Source organism: Vanessa cardui, chromosome 28 (genome assembly GCF_905220365.1).
Source record: "Vanessa cardui chromosome 28, ilVanCard2.1, whole genome shotgun sequence".
In the NCBI taxonomy this organism is placed as follows: domain Eukaryota; kingdom Metazoa; phylum Arthropoda; class Insecta; order Lepidoptera; family Nymphalidae; genus Vanessa; species Vanessa cardui.
In genome coordinates this window covers 3,480,188-3,495,661 of record NC_061150.1, presented here as the reverse complement: position 1 = coordinate 3,495,661, position 15,474 = coordinate 3,480,188, and the positions used below count along the sequence as shown (strand labels likewise).

Genomic DNA, 15,474 nt, shown 5'->3' with positions numbered 1-15,474 from the left:
AATCTCTATTAATTATTACAGCCTGATAAACAACATCATCATGTTTACAAATGGCTATTAAAATACATATTTGCGCTTCTTAGACATTTATCTAATAAAATATAATAATATAAACGATGACTTAAAATATAAACATCGTTATTTGCCAATCATTACCGATAGATGGCGACTTGCGCCCATATCTACTATTTCTACTATATAGTAATTACATTAAGTATCTATTGTCAATCAGACAACAAAATGACATATCATGATATGTGATATGATTTGGGGTATACTAAGATTGTTAGGTTAATTTTTTATTTAATTTTTGTATGTACACCATACTAGAGGATTTATTTTTTGTAAGTAGTTTGCACTAGACAGCTTTCACAGAACATAACCCGTTGTAAGACGTGTTGATTTTTATATACGTCGCGCATGGATTCTACGGGCATTATACAGAAAGCAAATGAATTATGCCTTCAAGCTTCATACAAAATTGCTTGTCGCATTGCACGTGATAAAAAACCACACACTATAGGAGAGGATCTCATCAAACCTTGCTTGTTACATGCAGTAACACTTGTCATCGGTGAGCAACATGTAGCTCAGATTAAACAAATCTCACTCTCATACACTACAATTCGATGTCGCATTTGTGAAACGAGTGTAATAAAACTACTCACGTAACATTTAATTATTTCAGTATATTAATTTATCACTTGATACAATATTAAGTATCCGCTTAATATATTAAAATTAACTAGTCTTCACCACTATTCTCACAAGAATGTCCTTTTTTTTATTTTTCGTTCCCAATCATTCTCTTGTGTTCTTTTTCTCGTGCCAGGCGGTACCAGTCGCCACACCACGCCACGCCACCCGAGGAAGGCACGGGCTTGCACCAATATGTTGTCGATAACCGAATCAATAATAATACTTAAAAATGTTATTTAATTTAAAAACAACGTATTTAAAAATTACAGCAGTACTAAATATTATTACTTCAATTAAAATTATTTAAAAATCATGACATTCGGCCATCCGACATCGTGCCGACTCCCGGCGCACGACATGCTAATCATTATAGTTTATATATAAATACACCCTTTGCTAATATATGACAATAATTGGTTGTTATATTATATAACCACATAACACTTAGCTCAATTCTCAACACAAACTTAACTCTACACAATATAATAATGATACATAAATTTAAGAGTACAACTCAAAGGTTAGCGCGCTAATAATCCTACATACAACAAATCATGACATTCGCCAATTAAGCTAGTAATCGAATTATTTATAAACATATTATATAGTGAATATTGATAGTTTGAAATAATTAAAGAAAATAGAGCGATTACATTGGAATAAATCATTTGTGTTAATTCATACATTACATATTATAGTTATATTTATATTTGTTTTTATTTCAACAGATGTGTGTAGATCACACAGTGAGTAATTTATACATATACATATATATGCACATACACACACATATGAACATATACATAATATATATATATTTTTTTCATTTAATAAAACACACGCTGTACCAAAAATAATTGTTTACAGAAAAAATATTTACATGGATTTAGTATAAGACCCTGTACACATACATTCAAGCGCTATTGTGATCACTATGCTCACTGGAACTGTTATTGTCTGAATTATATACCTCCAAAGCCTTTATATGTATCCAGGGTCTCATCCTGTCTGCCGCTATTACAGTCTTATAGGGCTTGCCCGTTCTATTGAAGCCTGGGACATCGGCTATCGTATATCTATCGTTTCCTAGAACCTCTAGTACTTTATAGGGACCTATGAACTTTGACAAAAGCTTTGTGCTCTTCCCATCATTGGCAAAATTGTTTCGCAATATCTTTACCAGGTCACCGACTTTATACTTTACAGCAGAAATTCTGTTTTTATCATGTCTTAGTTTCAATTTTTCTTGCTCATTCTGTATGTTAGAGCTAATATCTTGTCTAAGTTCTTGTAAATTAGAAGTCATAGATTCATCTATAACATTAAGTTTATTTGCCAAATGATCCCGCATTTTGAGTCCAAACAAAGCTTCGGTCGCCGTTTTTTGTGTTGAGGCATTCACAGTGTTGTTAATGCCCCACTGGATTTTCCCCAGGCACTTGTCCCAGTCGCGCTCGTGGCCAAAAGAATTTTGTGCCGCTAGTGAATTAAGAATAGTCTGGTTGAATCTTTCGGCTTGACCATTGGCTCTGGGACAAGCGACCGCATTCAATACATGCTTAATTCCTTGTCCCTCACAAAAGGTCTTAAAGGCTGTCGACGTGAAAGAAGTACCGCGGTCAGATATTATCCTTGCCGGAATACCGAAATCATAAAATATTTTCTCAAGGACTTTGATAGTGGTTTTGGTTTTAAGATCTTTTACTGGTCTAACGAACACGTATTTTGTGAAAGCGTCGACTACGGTCAAAATGTGAGTATTACCATCCTTACTGCGAACAAATGGCCCTAAATAATCCATATGGACAGTGTGAAAAGGTATATTAACCTTTTCAATTGGGTATAAATGTCCAGACTTTCGTTTTGCTGCAGTATCTTTATTGTATGCACACTCTAAGCAAGCCGCTACATATTTTTTTACAAATTTTCTCAATTTTGGGAACCAGAAATTGCTTTGTATCCTTTCTAGCGTTTTAGAATAGCCGTGATGTCCTACTTCGTCATGATTAGCCCGACATACTTGCCACCTTGCACTTCGTGGCACAACAAGGCGTAATTGGTCACCTATTTTTCTATAAATAACGTGGTTTTTAACAACGTAATTTTTGCGAATATCCCGGCACTCTAGGTCGTCTTCCGGTTTTAGAATTTGCGAAATACGCGAGATGTCGGGGTCTGCTCTTTGTAAACTTAGAAGCCAGTTGTCCTTCTCTATAGAATAAATGTTAACGGATAAATGTTCCTCTGAGTTCGCGGGCAGAGTGGTATTTCGACTGAGAGCATCAACATGCTGCATTTGTACCCCCGGTCGATACTCTATACTAAAATCAAATTCGCTTATTTGCAGCCACCACCTCGCTATACGCGGAATTAAATTCTTTTTGTTAGTGTCGTTCTAAGTGCAGCACAATCGGTGAAAATCTTAAAAGGTATGCCCAAAAGGTAAACCCTAAATTTTTTTAGAGAACATATGACGGCTAAGGTCTCTAACTCATAGGAGTGCAAATATCTCTCCTCTGGTGTTGTTTGGCGATTAAAATATGCTACTGGTTTTAAAACCCGCGATTCTTTCTGCCATTGCATCAATATGCCCCCTACGCCAACAGAACTGGCGTCGGTATGCAATTCGGTCTCCAATCTTGGGTCATAAAGGGCCAAACAGGACGACTAGCAAGACTTTCCTTCAAAAGGGAGAATGCCTGGTTCTCGATCTCAGACCACTGCCATTTTGCCTCTTTTTTTAATAGAGAAGTCAATGGTCGAGCGATTTCCCCATAACCTTTTATAAACTTGCGAAAATAACCAGTTAAGCCAAGAAATTGACGAACTTCGTGTGTATTGCGAGGTGTGGGAAATCCCTTGACCGCTGTTATCTTAGCCTCACCGGGTTGTATGCCTTGTGAGGAAATGTCATATCCCAAGTAGCTAACTGTGGCATCGAAAAAACGGCACTTAGAGAGCTTCAAAGTTAATCCGAACTCTAAAAATTTTAAGCACCTCCTCTAGTCGCCAAAACATCTCGTCCACTCCCTTTGATGGTATCAGCACGTCATCCAAATAGGCTAACGCATATTCAAATCGCTTATTACCGAGAATTTTGTTGATCATCCTCTGGAAGACGGCTGGCGCGTTAGCGAGTCCGAAGGGCATTCTTAAAAACTCATAATGCCCATCAGGCGTGACAAAGGCGGTGAGATGTCGGCTACTTGGAGCCATTGGGATCTGATAATATCCTGATGCGAGATCGAGGGTAGTAAAGAAGGTATTCCCACTAAGATTAGATAACTGATCATCAATGAGAGGAAGAGGAAACCTATCTTTGACTGTTTTATTGTTCAATGCCCTAAAATCTACACATAGTCTCTGCTCACCGGTTTTTTTCTTTACCATTAAAATTGGACTAGCATAATCAGACTTTGACTCTTGAACGATATTGTTTTGTACAAGTTCATTAACTGTTTCTCTGACCTTTTCACGTTCGGAATGAGATAGGCGGTAGGGTCGGTAAACAATCGGTTTGTTATCCACGAGATCAATTTTCATTTCCACGTCAACAGCACAGCCTATCTCACCCAAGTTGGTAGCGAAACAGTCCCGGTATTTCTGAAGTAACGAATAAAGCGCATTTGCTTGACTATTGTCAAGACCTGGTCCAATCTTAATGTCGGCTTTATTGAGGGGTTCTATCGTAGAGAAATTCTCTACAATCCTTTTAAATAAAACTATTTATAACGGATGAATCGCGTATATTAATTATTTTTTAAACATCCCGACGTTTCGAGCACTTTGCAGTGTTCGTGGTCACGGGCAGACTGACAGACATCCGTTATAAATAGTTTTATTTAAATGTGTAATCATCGCGAAAATTTAAGACAACATTATCTCTACAATCCTGTTAATCTGGTAAGCAGGCCGTTCAACAAAGGGATTTGCTCTAGATATCAAGGCGTCCTTTTCAAAAGTTAAAGTACTATCGGACAGATTGGAAATAATGACCCCACCTTTGCCGCAAAAAATACGGTAAGCGCCCGGCAACAACCGGTATTCCTTCCGTGGTTCGACTGAGTTATAGCCCCCAATAAAAATATCTCCGGTAAAATCATGATCTATTTGCACAGGGACAACGCCGGTTTTCGAAATGTTAGTGGTATCGGTAACGTAAAGTTTTAATGTATCCTCATCGTTATCAAATGGAATTTTATTAGGACTTAGATAGAACGTCAGATTGTCACTATTCTTTAAGACTGTAACGATTGGCTGTTCTGTAAAGTTTTGTCCAATAATCACAGATACCTGCATGTGCGCGTCATCAACCACTAATACTTCGATAATCGATTCAATGTCATCAACCCTCACAGAAACGAAGGTTTTGTACAAAGGTATTACAGAAGACTGACCAAACCCTCTTACAATTGGAATATTGTCATAATTTTGTGCAAGTTTCAAAAACTTTGCATCGCTTTTACGCAAAAGAGTACATTCACTCCCGAAGTCTATGTAGGCTTTGAGAGAATGGTCATTGATTGTGATAGTTTTGAAGAACTTACTATTAGGGTCATTAGTTGTGTCAATTTTTAAAGTGTTTTTTTTTTTTTCAAAATTCTCTACGTTATTGTTTGAATTACGATTTGTGGATGTTAAGGAGTCAAGCCTGCATCGGTCGCTGTCATGTCCTACCCGATTACAACGTTTGCATATTGTTAGCGGCTTAGTGCATTTAAAATAAGGATGACCTTTAACGCGACAATTGTAGCAAATTACAGAATTTAAATTTGAGTTGCTGGCACCCGTATTGGTGTTTGCAGAGTTGTTGGGCTTTTGAAATGTGCGTTCACGCGGTCTATTATTGTAACTCATAGCCTGTTGTGGTTTTTGGGAAGAAAGGTAAGTAAGCAAATCTTCTGGTTCCGTACTATCGAGAGCCTGTGCCCCATTCCTAACAGATCGGTCGCTTATGCCGTACACAATACAATCAACAGCCTTCTTACCAGTAATTTCACACATACTTAACAAACCCAATTTGTCATAAAAATATTCCCGCAAGCTCTCATCACTACGTGATGTGCGATTTAACATTTCTTCCAAGAGACGTCCGTAATTTTCGTCGCTGGGGAATGCTTAGCGTAATTTCAGTTGCCACTCGTCCCAAGAAAAGTTTACCGTCTGCAAAGACTCAAACCATTTCTTAGCCAGACCAATTAGCTTTTGTAAAGAGTAGTGTATTGTCTGCTTATCCTCCCAACCGTATATAGAGGCACATTGGTTTACTTTTCGCAGCCAGCAATCAATAGTTTGGGTCCTGCTGGACGGGTCAAATTCAGGAATAACATTATTAAAATTATTGTTACTACCAAAATTATTCTTTGTTGACTCTCCCTTCCATTTGGACAGAAGTTTCAGCACGTCCCTAGAGGTTAGCCTGCTTGATAGCTTACGCGTCCTTCGCGGTGAAGACTCATCAGTGGACGATGACGAAGAAGACGAGTTCCTTCGCCTTCTTCGTTTACTCGCCTTCTTCGGCCGCCGTCGCTTTGGAGGCGTAACCGGCGGCTTGTCCGCTTCATGATCAGATGACATTGCCAGTAAATTCTAAAACATATAAATATTATCTGAGACGTAATCTGTTTACCATACTATGTGCAAAAACAACAATAATTTCAGCTCAGCTACATATGTACATAGTCCATCTCCTAACATTATCCGATGAACAAACATAGTTCACCCCCTAACATTATCCGATGAACAAACATAGTTCACCCCCTAACATTATCCGATGAACAAACATAGTTCACCCCCTAACTTTATCCGATGAACAAACATAGTTCACCCCCTAACATTATCCGATGAACAAACATAGTTCACCCCCTAACATTATCCGATGAACAAACATAGTTCACCCCCTAACATTATCCGATGAACAAACATAGTTCACCCCCTAACATTATCCGATGAACAAACATAGTTCACCCCCTAACATTATCCGATGAACAAACATAGTTCACCCCCTAACATTATCCGATGAACAAACATAGTTCACCCCCTAAAATTATCCGATTCTATAATACTTTAAGACTAGAGAATAAGAGAATAGAGATCAATAAGATAATTTATTAGTAGATGGACACAGAAAAAGAAAATCAGCATTGCGATTTATTAACCAAGTAAATATGTAGTCAGAATGGTAGATTATTTATAAGAATAAAAAAAAATATATCATCATATTTTTATTATATATATTCTATGTTAAATATTTTAATAAGCCGGTCAACAGCTTAATTCAAAAAGAAATAAGCTATATCAAGATTATTTGTCTGCTGACAGTATTAAAAATTCATTAATTAATTAATAGTGTATAATTTACCGCTGTGGGCGTTAAAACAACATCCTCACAGAAAAAATGTCTCGATAATATTTGCTTAAACATACCTTTTTATCCGGTCCGTGTCACTTCTGAAGTGTAATAAAACTACTCACGTAACATTTAATTATTTCAGTATATTAATTTATCACTTGATACAATATTAAGTATCCGCTTAATATATTAAAATTAACTAGTCTTCACCACTATTTTCACAAGAATGTCCTTTTTTTTTATTTTTCGTTCCCAATCAATCCTCTTGTGTTCTTTTTCTCGTGCCAGGCGGTACCAGTCGCCACACCACGCCACGCCACCCGAGGAAGGCACGGGCTTGCACCAATATGTTGTCGATAACCGAATCAATAATAATACTTAAAAATGTTATTTAATTTAAAAACAACGTATTTAAAAATTACAGCAGTACTAAATATTATTACTTCAATTAAAATTATTTAAAAATCATGACACGAGTGTCGATATTCTAACGACCGTTATTTCTGAAATAAAGGAAAGTCCTTGTTTGCGCTGCAGTTGGACGAGTCCACAGATGTTTCTTCATGTTCACAATTATTGGTGTTTACACGATACATTAAAGGTGATGATGTAAAGGAGGAATATTTGTTCTGCAAGTCTTTGCCCACTATTACTCGCGGCCAAGGCGTATTTCAAACGCTAAAAGAGTTTATTGAGGAAAAGCGCCTGGACTGGTTAAAGCTGGTTGGTACTTTTGTACAGACGGGGCGCCTTCCATAATGGGCATCCGTTCTGGTATTCAGGCACTCGTGAAACAAGCTGCTCCTCAAGTTTTCGGCTATCATTGCTTGATACATCGTTACGCTTTGGCTGTGAAAACGCTTCCACCAGATTTGCTAAACACGTTGAATGACATAGTAAAAATTGTTAATCATATTCGAGGCAGCGCTACTAACTCAAGATTTTTCAAAGTTTTGTGCGATGAAGTTGGTACTACATTTAATGCTCTTTACTTTTAAAAACACTACTCAAGAATATTATTGTCCCTTATGCCATGAAAAATATGTTGACCCACCAACAGAAGAATGAATTAATGAATGAAAGATTGGTGGCATGCATTGTGCGCTTCCCAGGAAAGTGATAATAATATATTTATTTGTGTTAATTGTTTCAATTTGAAATAATATTGTTGATATTTGATGTAAAAATATTTTTCGTTAAATTTGATGTTTAACTAATTTACCTCTGTAGTGTTTATTGTTTCTGTTTGTATACTAGAGATAAGGTATTCGAGAAGATTTGATAGTCAGATCAGTAACAGATAGATCTCAATTCCAATACTTAATGTTACATTTTAAGATCATTTTGTTCGACTGATTTTAAAAGAAAACTAAATATTTGTTACAATGTCTTTATATTTTTTGTTCGATAATCCGTTTTATTTCAGTTTTCTTTGTTATAAGTTGATTAGTTATAGAATGCGCTCACTTAACCGATTGCGTCTGTTTTCCACACAGGTGTCCGCCACCGACAATATGGGTCAAGTGTCCGAATTCGATATTTTATGTTTTGTTTCAATTTATAGCCTAATAAATATTCTTTTCGAAAGTTACCATGGCGTAATACACGTCTTCCAGCGCCGACTCCCACACATTCCACTGACACCGCATTTAAGAAGACAATGGGCTACATATTTTACAAATTTACTTGATAACATATTATAATAATTAATTTAGTCTTAATCCAGTTTCCAATCCATAAAGTTATGTTTTTGTATAATTAATTGAAATAAATAAATCTTTTTAAAAACACTTTCTCCGGTCATCATATCATAACTGGCGCAATCGGTAGTAATTGCGGCAATTGAGAAAATAGAATCTTTGATCAATTGAACGATTTTGATCGTTTAACCGCAACTTTCTCCTCAACGAGTCTACAACGGCGGCATCGGAGGAGTCTACTGGAAACCGGAAGACCCGGAAAGTAGATGCAGAGGATATTTTGGTGAGTACTCTCGCTATTCCATGTTCCTGTACTCTATTTCCTTCCGTATAGAATTAGTGTTTTAGAGGTGTTTTGTCTAGAATCTAAAATCGCTATAGGCTTACACTTCGAAAAAAAAATATATAAAACAAAATATATAATCTATTAAAATAAAAATAATACATAAAATATAGAATATTATTATATTCGCAATATACTTTGAAATTCAAGTATATAAATTTAAAAAAGAAAATGTCTTTGTAAAATTACGATTCTTATAGTTTTAAATTAATTTCTGAATTTATGCCAAAATATGATGGCAATCCAAAATTATTAAACTATTATATTAGAGAAGTAGAAAATATCTTAAATTTACTAGAAGCCACAAACAGAAACCATCCCGCTATTTTATGTTTAATTAAAAGTAGATTAAGCGGCGTCGCTATCGATGCCATAGCATATGAAGATTCCCTTACTTCATGGGAAGTTATAAAAGCGGCTCTTGTTCAGAGACTACGAGAAACGAGAAACGAGAAACGAAATACAGGTTATGCAGGAGTTAAGTAGAATGCGCCGTAATAAAAGCAAAGATGCGGAGAGTTTTGGCAGACGTTTAAGAGATATATTAGATACACTTTTTTGAACTTGCTTATAACCGGACAAATAGTAATAGTTTTAATATACCGCAAGCAAAGGTTAAGGAACCAATTAAAAGCTTTAATCAATTCCCGACCCCTGCACCTTTTAAATTTCATAATCCATGGAAGAATCGCCCAGTAACAGGTAATTATAAACCATCTTCCGGTAACTTTAGAAATAACGTATCCAAACAGCAATATAACCCCCAAAAAGTTTCGGATGTGACCATGAGATCCATATCTAAGCAACGGAAGCCACAGTTTGCAGCTGAGGAACTATTCTACTCGAATGAATCCTCATCGTATGAACAACCCGTTGATGATGGAGTGGACCCCGGTTATCAGCATGACCGGGTCCAGACCAAGAAGGCTCGAGTTAGTAAAACTTAATAACCACGATAAAGATCACCTTCCATATATAGAACTACAAGAATTTCAAGGTAAGTTCCTCATAGATACGGGAGCATCACGTTCTATGATATCCCCAATCAATAAAGAACTAATCAAGAAATACAATTTTTCAAAATTTGGTCGAATATGAACCTTTTGAAGTAAAAACGGCACATGCTACTACACGTCTTGAAGAAGTAGTTTATTTACCCCTTCCATCAATATTTAATAGCGATATTATACATAAATTTGTAATTTTTGACTATGACCCGAAATTCAAAGGACTTATAGGTTTAGATCTATTAAAGACTTTAGACTGTAACATAGACATAAAAAAGAAGCTTTTTCATACTTCTACTGCCGAGATACCTATTTACTTTGACTACCCTACAAAAAAAAATCAATAAATACATGACGAATTTATTTGGTCTAATGGCTTAAAATCACCTGCAGCCATAGTTCAAGTTAATAAAGGAAAATTTAAAACATCAATAATTCATTTTAATACTGTGAAGAAAATAATTTCTAACCCAGTAAATATTCCATTAGAAAGCCTTCGTAATAACTCAGACATAGATAAATGTAAATTAAATTCAATTATAGTAAACCCAGATATATATATAAGTGTCGGAGATTGGAAAGCGGAACGTCAAATCCTAACCGATTTGGGCGTATTCGGACACAATGGTGGACAACACTGAGATGGTTGACAGCTGATGGTTGCCAAGGGCTGTTTATATAGATAGATATAGATAGCTAATAATTGATGAAAGTCCGACTTCGCCGCGTTTCTTAATATACATCATGGAAGAAGATCGCCCACAATCTCCAACGTTCCCTTCGTTATATATATATATATATATATATATATATATATAGATAAGGAATTGTGTGAAAATTTACGTGAAATACGAACAGACCACATGAATGACGAAGAGCGTCGTGAAATTAATAAGATTTGCTATCGTTATAGAGACATATTTTATTCTGAAAAAATCTCACTTTTTTTTCACCAGCTGTTAAGCACAAACTAAGAATGACAGACTAGACCCCAATATTTGTTAGAAGTTACAGACAACCCCCTCAACAAAGAATAGAAATACAAAAACAACTAGACAACTTATTAAAACAAGGTATCATTCGTGAGAGTATATCTCCATGGTCTTGCCCCGTTCATATCGTCCCTAAAAAATCAGACGTAATATTTCAACCCGTAGATAATAATAATGGAATCCTTTTACTTAAATAAGGACGTATCCTTAAACAGATTGATTCATTTAACCTTGCTTGTACATATACATTTACATTTAATTTCTATTAACTAATGTCCTTATATGCAAGTACAAAAGCAGCTGAAAACAATAAATAATGCATCAGAAAATCTGCATAAAACATATAGAGATCAAATAGAACATAATTTAGATTTAATTGATAAAAATTTAATGTTTATAGCACCTAGAAATAGAGTTAAACGTGGTATCATTAATGGCTTAGGCTCAGTTATTAAATTAATTACAGGCAATTTAGATAACGAAGATGCAATCCGTTTTGAAAATGAAATTAATAAAATTTGCAGTTCAGATTCATATATTCAGACATCTCAAAAGCGAACATTATCTTTGGCAGAAAATACAATTAATGAATTTTCTAATCAATTAAATAAAATAAACGAGAATCAAAACAGATTAGCATCTCTATTACATAACATTACAGTTAACTCAAATACTATTACAAACCAATTACACGTTTTAGAGATTTATAGGTCTATACAGAATGGTAGCGAGAGCAGCTAGGGCCACCTGGGGCCTGAACCCAGCAATTATAAGGACCATATACTGAACGGTCGTAGAACCTACCATATTGTATGCCTGTAGCGTATGGGAACCTGTGGTCCCTAGAGTTCAAGTGCAAAGAAAACTTAATAAAACAACGAGATTGGTTTGCAATCAAGATCGCGAAATCACATAAGACAGTGTCGCTAACCGCGAGTACATTGTTGGTAAACATTCTTCCATTGGACCTGAGAGCACAAGAGAACGCTGATCTATACCGACACAAAATATGCAAACCAATAGAAAATTTTCCAAGGAGACAGCTCGAAAAACAAGTAAGCCCATATGAATTACCTCACCCATCAAAAAGACTGCCACTCCCTCATGGGACAATTACGAACAACTGCAACAACAACAACTGGAAACAGGTTCGCCGCAGCTTTACATAGACGTTAGCGTGTAGACGGTTTGTAGTTTCCGTCTAGAAAGTTACTGCTCGGTATACCAGGCAGAGCTGATGGCCATTCTAAAGGCTCTCGAATTACTATTGAGGAAATCAAAAAGAAATACAGTGTCGTATATACTATCGGACTCCAAATCTGCACTACTGGCGTTAGAGAATCCAAATAACCCGCATCCGATAGTAATAAAGTTAAGGATAAGACTGAAGGATATTTGGGAGGCTGGTGGCGAAATAAGACTATATTGGATAAAGACCCATGTAGGACTTCGCGGAAACGAACGAGCTGACGAATTGGCAAAACATGCTGCCCTAAACAATAAATGTAGAGCGCTATATGATGCAATCCCGGTGACCTCAGTAAAGTGACACCTACGACAACAAACCTTGGCAAACTGGCAAACCAAATACAGCAGCAGCACATCTGGCACCATAACAAAAATTTTCTTCAAAGATGTAAAGGTAGCACATAAGACTAAATAAAATTAATCTACATAATAAGCTAGCGCAATTACTGACTGGACATGAGAGGTTTCGCTGATTACTTATATAAATACAAACTAAACGATGATCCAACCTGTGATTGTGACGCGAATACCAGGGAAACAATAGTCCATTTAATATTCCAATGTCCGAAATATGAATATGAAAGAATACAACTGTCCGTGTGTGAACTGACAGTCAACACCATTATAACACCTAACTCAATTAGTACAATATATTCAGACAATTTCAAAAGGAACAAATTCCTGGTATTCGCGCTCAAAATTGTACAATCAAGTAATTATAGAAATAAATCTAAATATTGATAAATAGTATAATAGTATATAGATATATAAGCCAAAATAGGTAAGCTAACTTAATAAAGTTGCATTATATTAGTAATAATAGTAGTAAGAAGTAGAATATTTATATTAAAATTGTAAGCTGGACTAGACTAGGAAATCACCTATATTTTTGCAAATTATGTATATAACAGACGTTATTAGAATTAAGCAGTGTACAAAGAAGGTAACTCGATCAACTTATGTAAATGGTAGATTAGTATAATACTAGTAACAGAAATAGCTCGCGTTGTTGATAAAGCAGTAGTAAATAGAGTACATTAAGTAACTGTAGAATAGTAGGGACGGAACTGCAATGGGAGACGGTCTTCTCGCGGACAAACGTAGTTAATTTTAAGTAGTTTAGATTAAGTAGTTGTAAGTAAATAAGTTTAATATTGTAATCACCAATGTCCGCTAGTGGAAAAAAATATATTTATTTATATACACAGTATAAAACACAAAGACTTCGTTATACGACACAGTATACTAAGTTGTTGCATTGCAAAATATCCCATACTCTGGTAAAAGGGACCGGTATGGAAAAGAGCCCCAAGATGGTCTCGACAACCCCAAATAAGACGACAGGAACGTCCAACACAAGTGGGATCTCTCAAGTTAGAAAAAGCATTGTAGAATGAGAGACAAAAGGACCACTCACTAAGAAAGTGAGCTTACCACATGAAAGCAAAAACGGACCAAATGAGCCTCAACCGAAGCTTTTAATAATTTACCAGGGAAGAACAAAGAGCAGGTGAAAACCACGGACAGGGTGACCCAGGCCCGAATCTGGCTCCTGAAAGCGAAGACCCACCTTAGTGAGTCTCGCAATCTGAAGACAGATCTAAAGACCGGGATCACAATGGCACTGGACGAAATGTTCAAACTTATGAAGGAAGACAAAGGACAACCAAAAAGAGATGGAACCTTCATAAAAGAAAGAATCGAAAAGGGGATGCTGACAGAGGGACAGGATGTAAACATCGAAAATATTGACGTAATAAAAATGTTGCAATGGCAGAAACAGAAAATAAAAGACACATACCTGGAAATTGGGAAAGTGTGAGAGGCCATAACGACCCTTCAAACTTCCACGCCGTTACAAGCGAGGACTGTCGTACTGCGCCGTGCTGCAGATGCTGCCTCCGCGTAGGGGAGGCAGCATCTGCAGCAACCAACTCGAAACATAGGGATCCAGCACTGCACTCAATTGTAATAGCATCGAAGGACGACAAAGACTAGAGACCAGGTTTTAGAAAGAATGCGAAAGCTGTGAACGCAAAAGATAGATAGGGTCACAGTGGAAGAGGTGCGAAAAGCTAAAGATAGATAAGTAATAGTGGGTTGCAGGACAAGGGAAGAAAGAGACAAACTTAAGGAACAGCTGAGGTGTGAGGGGTAGGGTTGCTGAGGATTCCTATTCCGCTTTCTCATAATGCGAAAGTTCCGCAATATTTTGGGTTTCTCAACCGATACCACATCCTCGTAAAGTAAAGTAAAAGTAAAGTTTACTTTACTTTACTATAAAGAATCTGGAGCTGTAGTATACACATCCTGCCTCACAGCCACCGCTTCCACGGGTTAGACTGTAGATTCAATGTTAGCCGAAATGCTAGCCTCTGAACCAAATGGTGACGATGAAAATGAAAGTTTACCAATAGAAGATAGGTGCGTTGTACTATTAAATAACGACAATAAAAAATCGAATGCATGAACAAGTCTTCTATGGTGGAAAAATGATCCGAAATATTTGGGAGCTTTACGGAGCTGTACGGCAGTACCTATCTTTTCCTCCATCAAATATGCCCAGCGAACGATGTTTTAGCAATGCTGGATTAGGATATGATGAGCTAAGAAACCGGTTGTCAGGGGAAACAGTGTCCAAATTATTTTTTAAAAAAATAACCTTCCTATATATATTATATAGGAAGGAATTGTTATATTCATAACTGCTGGACCGATTTTGATGATTCTTTAATGTGTGTTTTGAGAATAGTTTAATTATTTTTAGTGTATCTGTGTTATGTACAGACAGGACAACGGCTTTTCGATTGGATCCGCTAGTATTTATAATTTCCTATCTTCCTAATCCGCTTTCTCTACCGTTTCCTCATATGCATCCTCTTTCTCGAAAAATATCCTGATCCTCATCCGCATCCTCTAAATTTGCGCGTTAAAATTCCTTTTCCTCCCCCTCTTCATCATAATTACTTCCTCAACAACCCTAGTGTGAAAGAACACATATACGTGGAGGCAGTTAAAAACCAAGAGCCCATGTTAATCTTTAAAGATGTTCTCGCAGTGCACAGCGAAGCGGATATCCTAATGGCGCTGAGGAATCAAAATAAGCCACTGTTCCAAAACCTTGAGAAACCGG

The 15,474-nt window shown here is 36.4% G+C and overlaps 1 protein-coding gene across 1 annotated transcript; it reads right to left on the bottom strand.

The window, feature by feature from the left end:
- Positions 1 to 3,462: 3,462 nt before the first annotated feature.
- LOC124541665 lies at positions 3,463 to 5,812 on the bottom strand. The gene is made up of 2 exons (XM_047119592.1): positions 4,748 to 5,812; positions 3,463 to 4,300 (listed from the first exon to the last, which is right to left on the bottom strand). The coding sequence occupies exons 1-2, from the start codon at positions 5,773 to 5,775 to the stop codon at positions 3,652 to 3,654; spliced, it is 1,677 nt and encodes a 558-aa protein (XP_046975548.1). The 5' UTR covers positions 5,776 to 5,812; the 3' UTR covers positions 3,463 to 3,651.
- Positions 5,813 to 15,474: the final 9,662 nt, after the last annotated feature.

Excerpts from the sequence above, each read along its gene's own strand:
- LOC124541665 (XM_047119592.1), bottom strand. The coding sequence starts at position 5,775 with ATGTTAAATCGCACATCACGTAGTGATGAGAGCTTGCGGGAATATTTT. Across the intron at positions 4,301-4,747 it reads AACTCAGTCGAACCACGGAA|ATACCGGGACTGTTTCGCTA; the intron begins GGAATACCGGTT and ends GTTACTTCAGAA.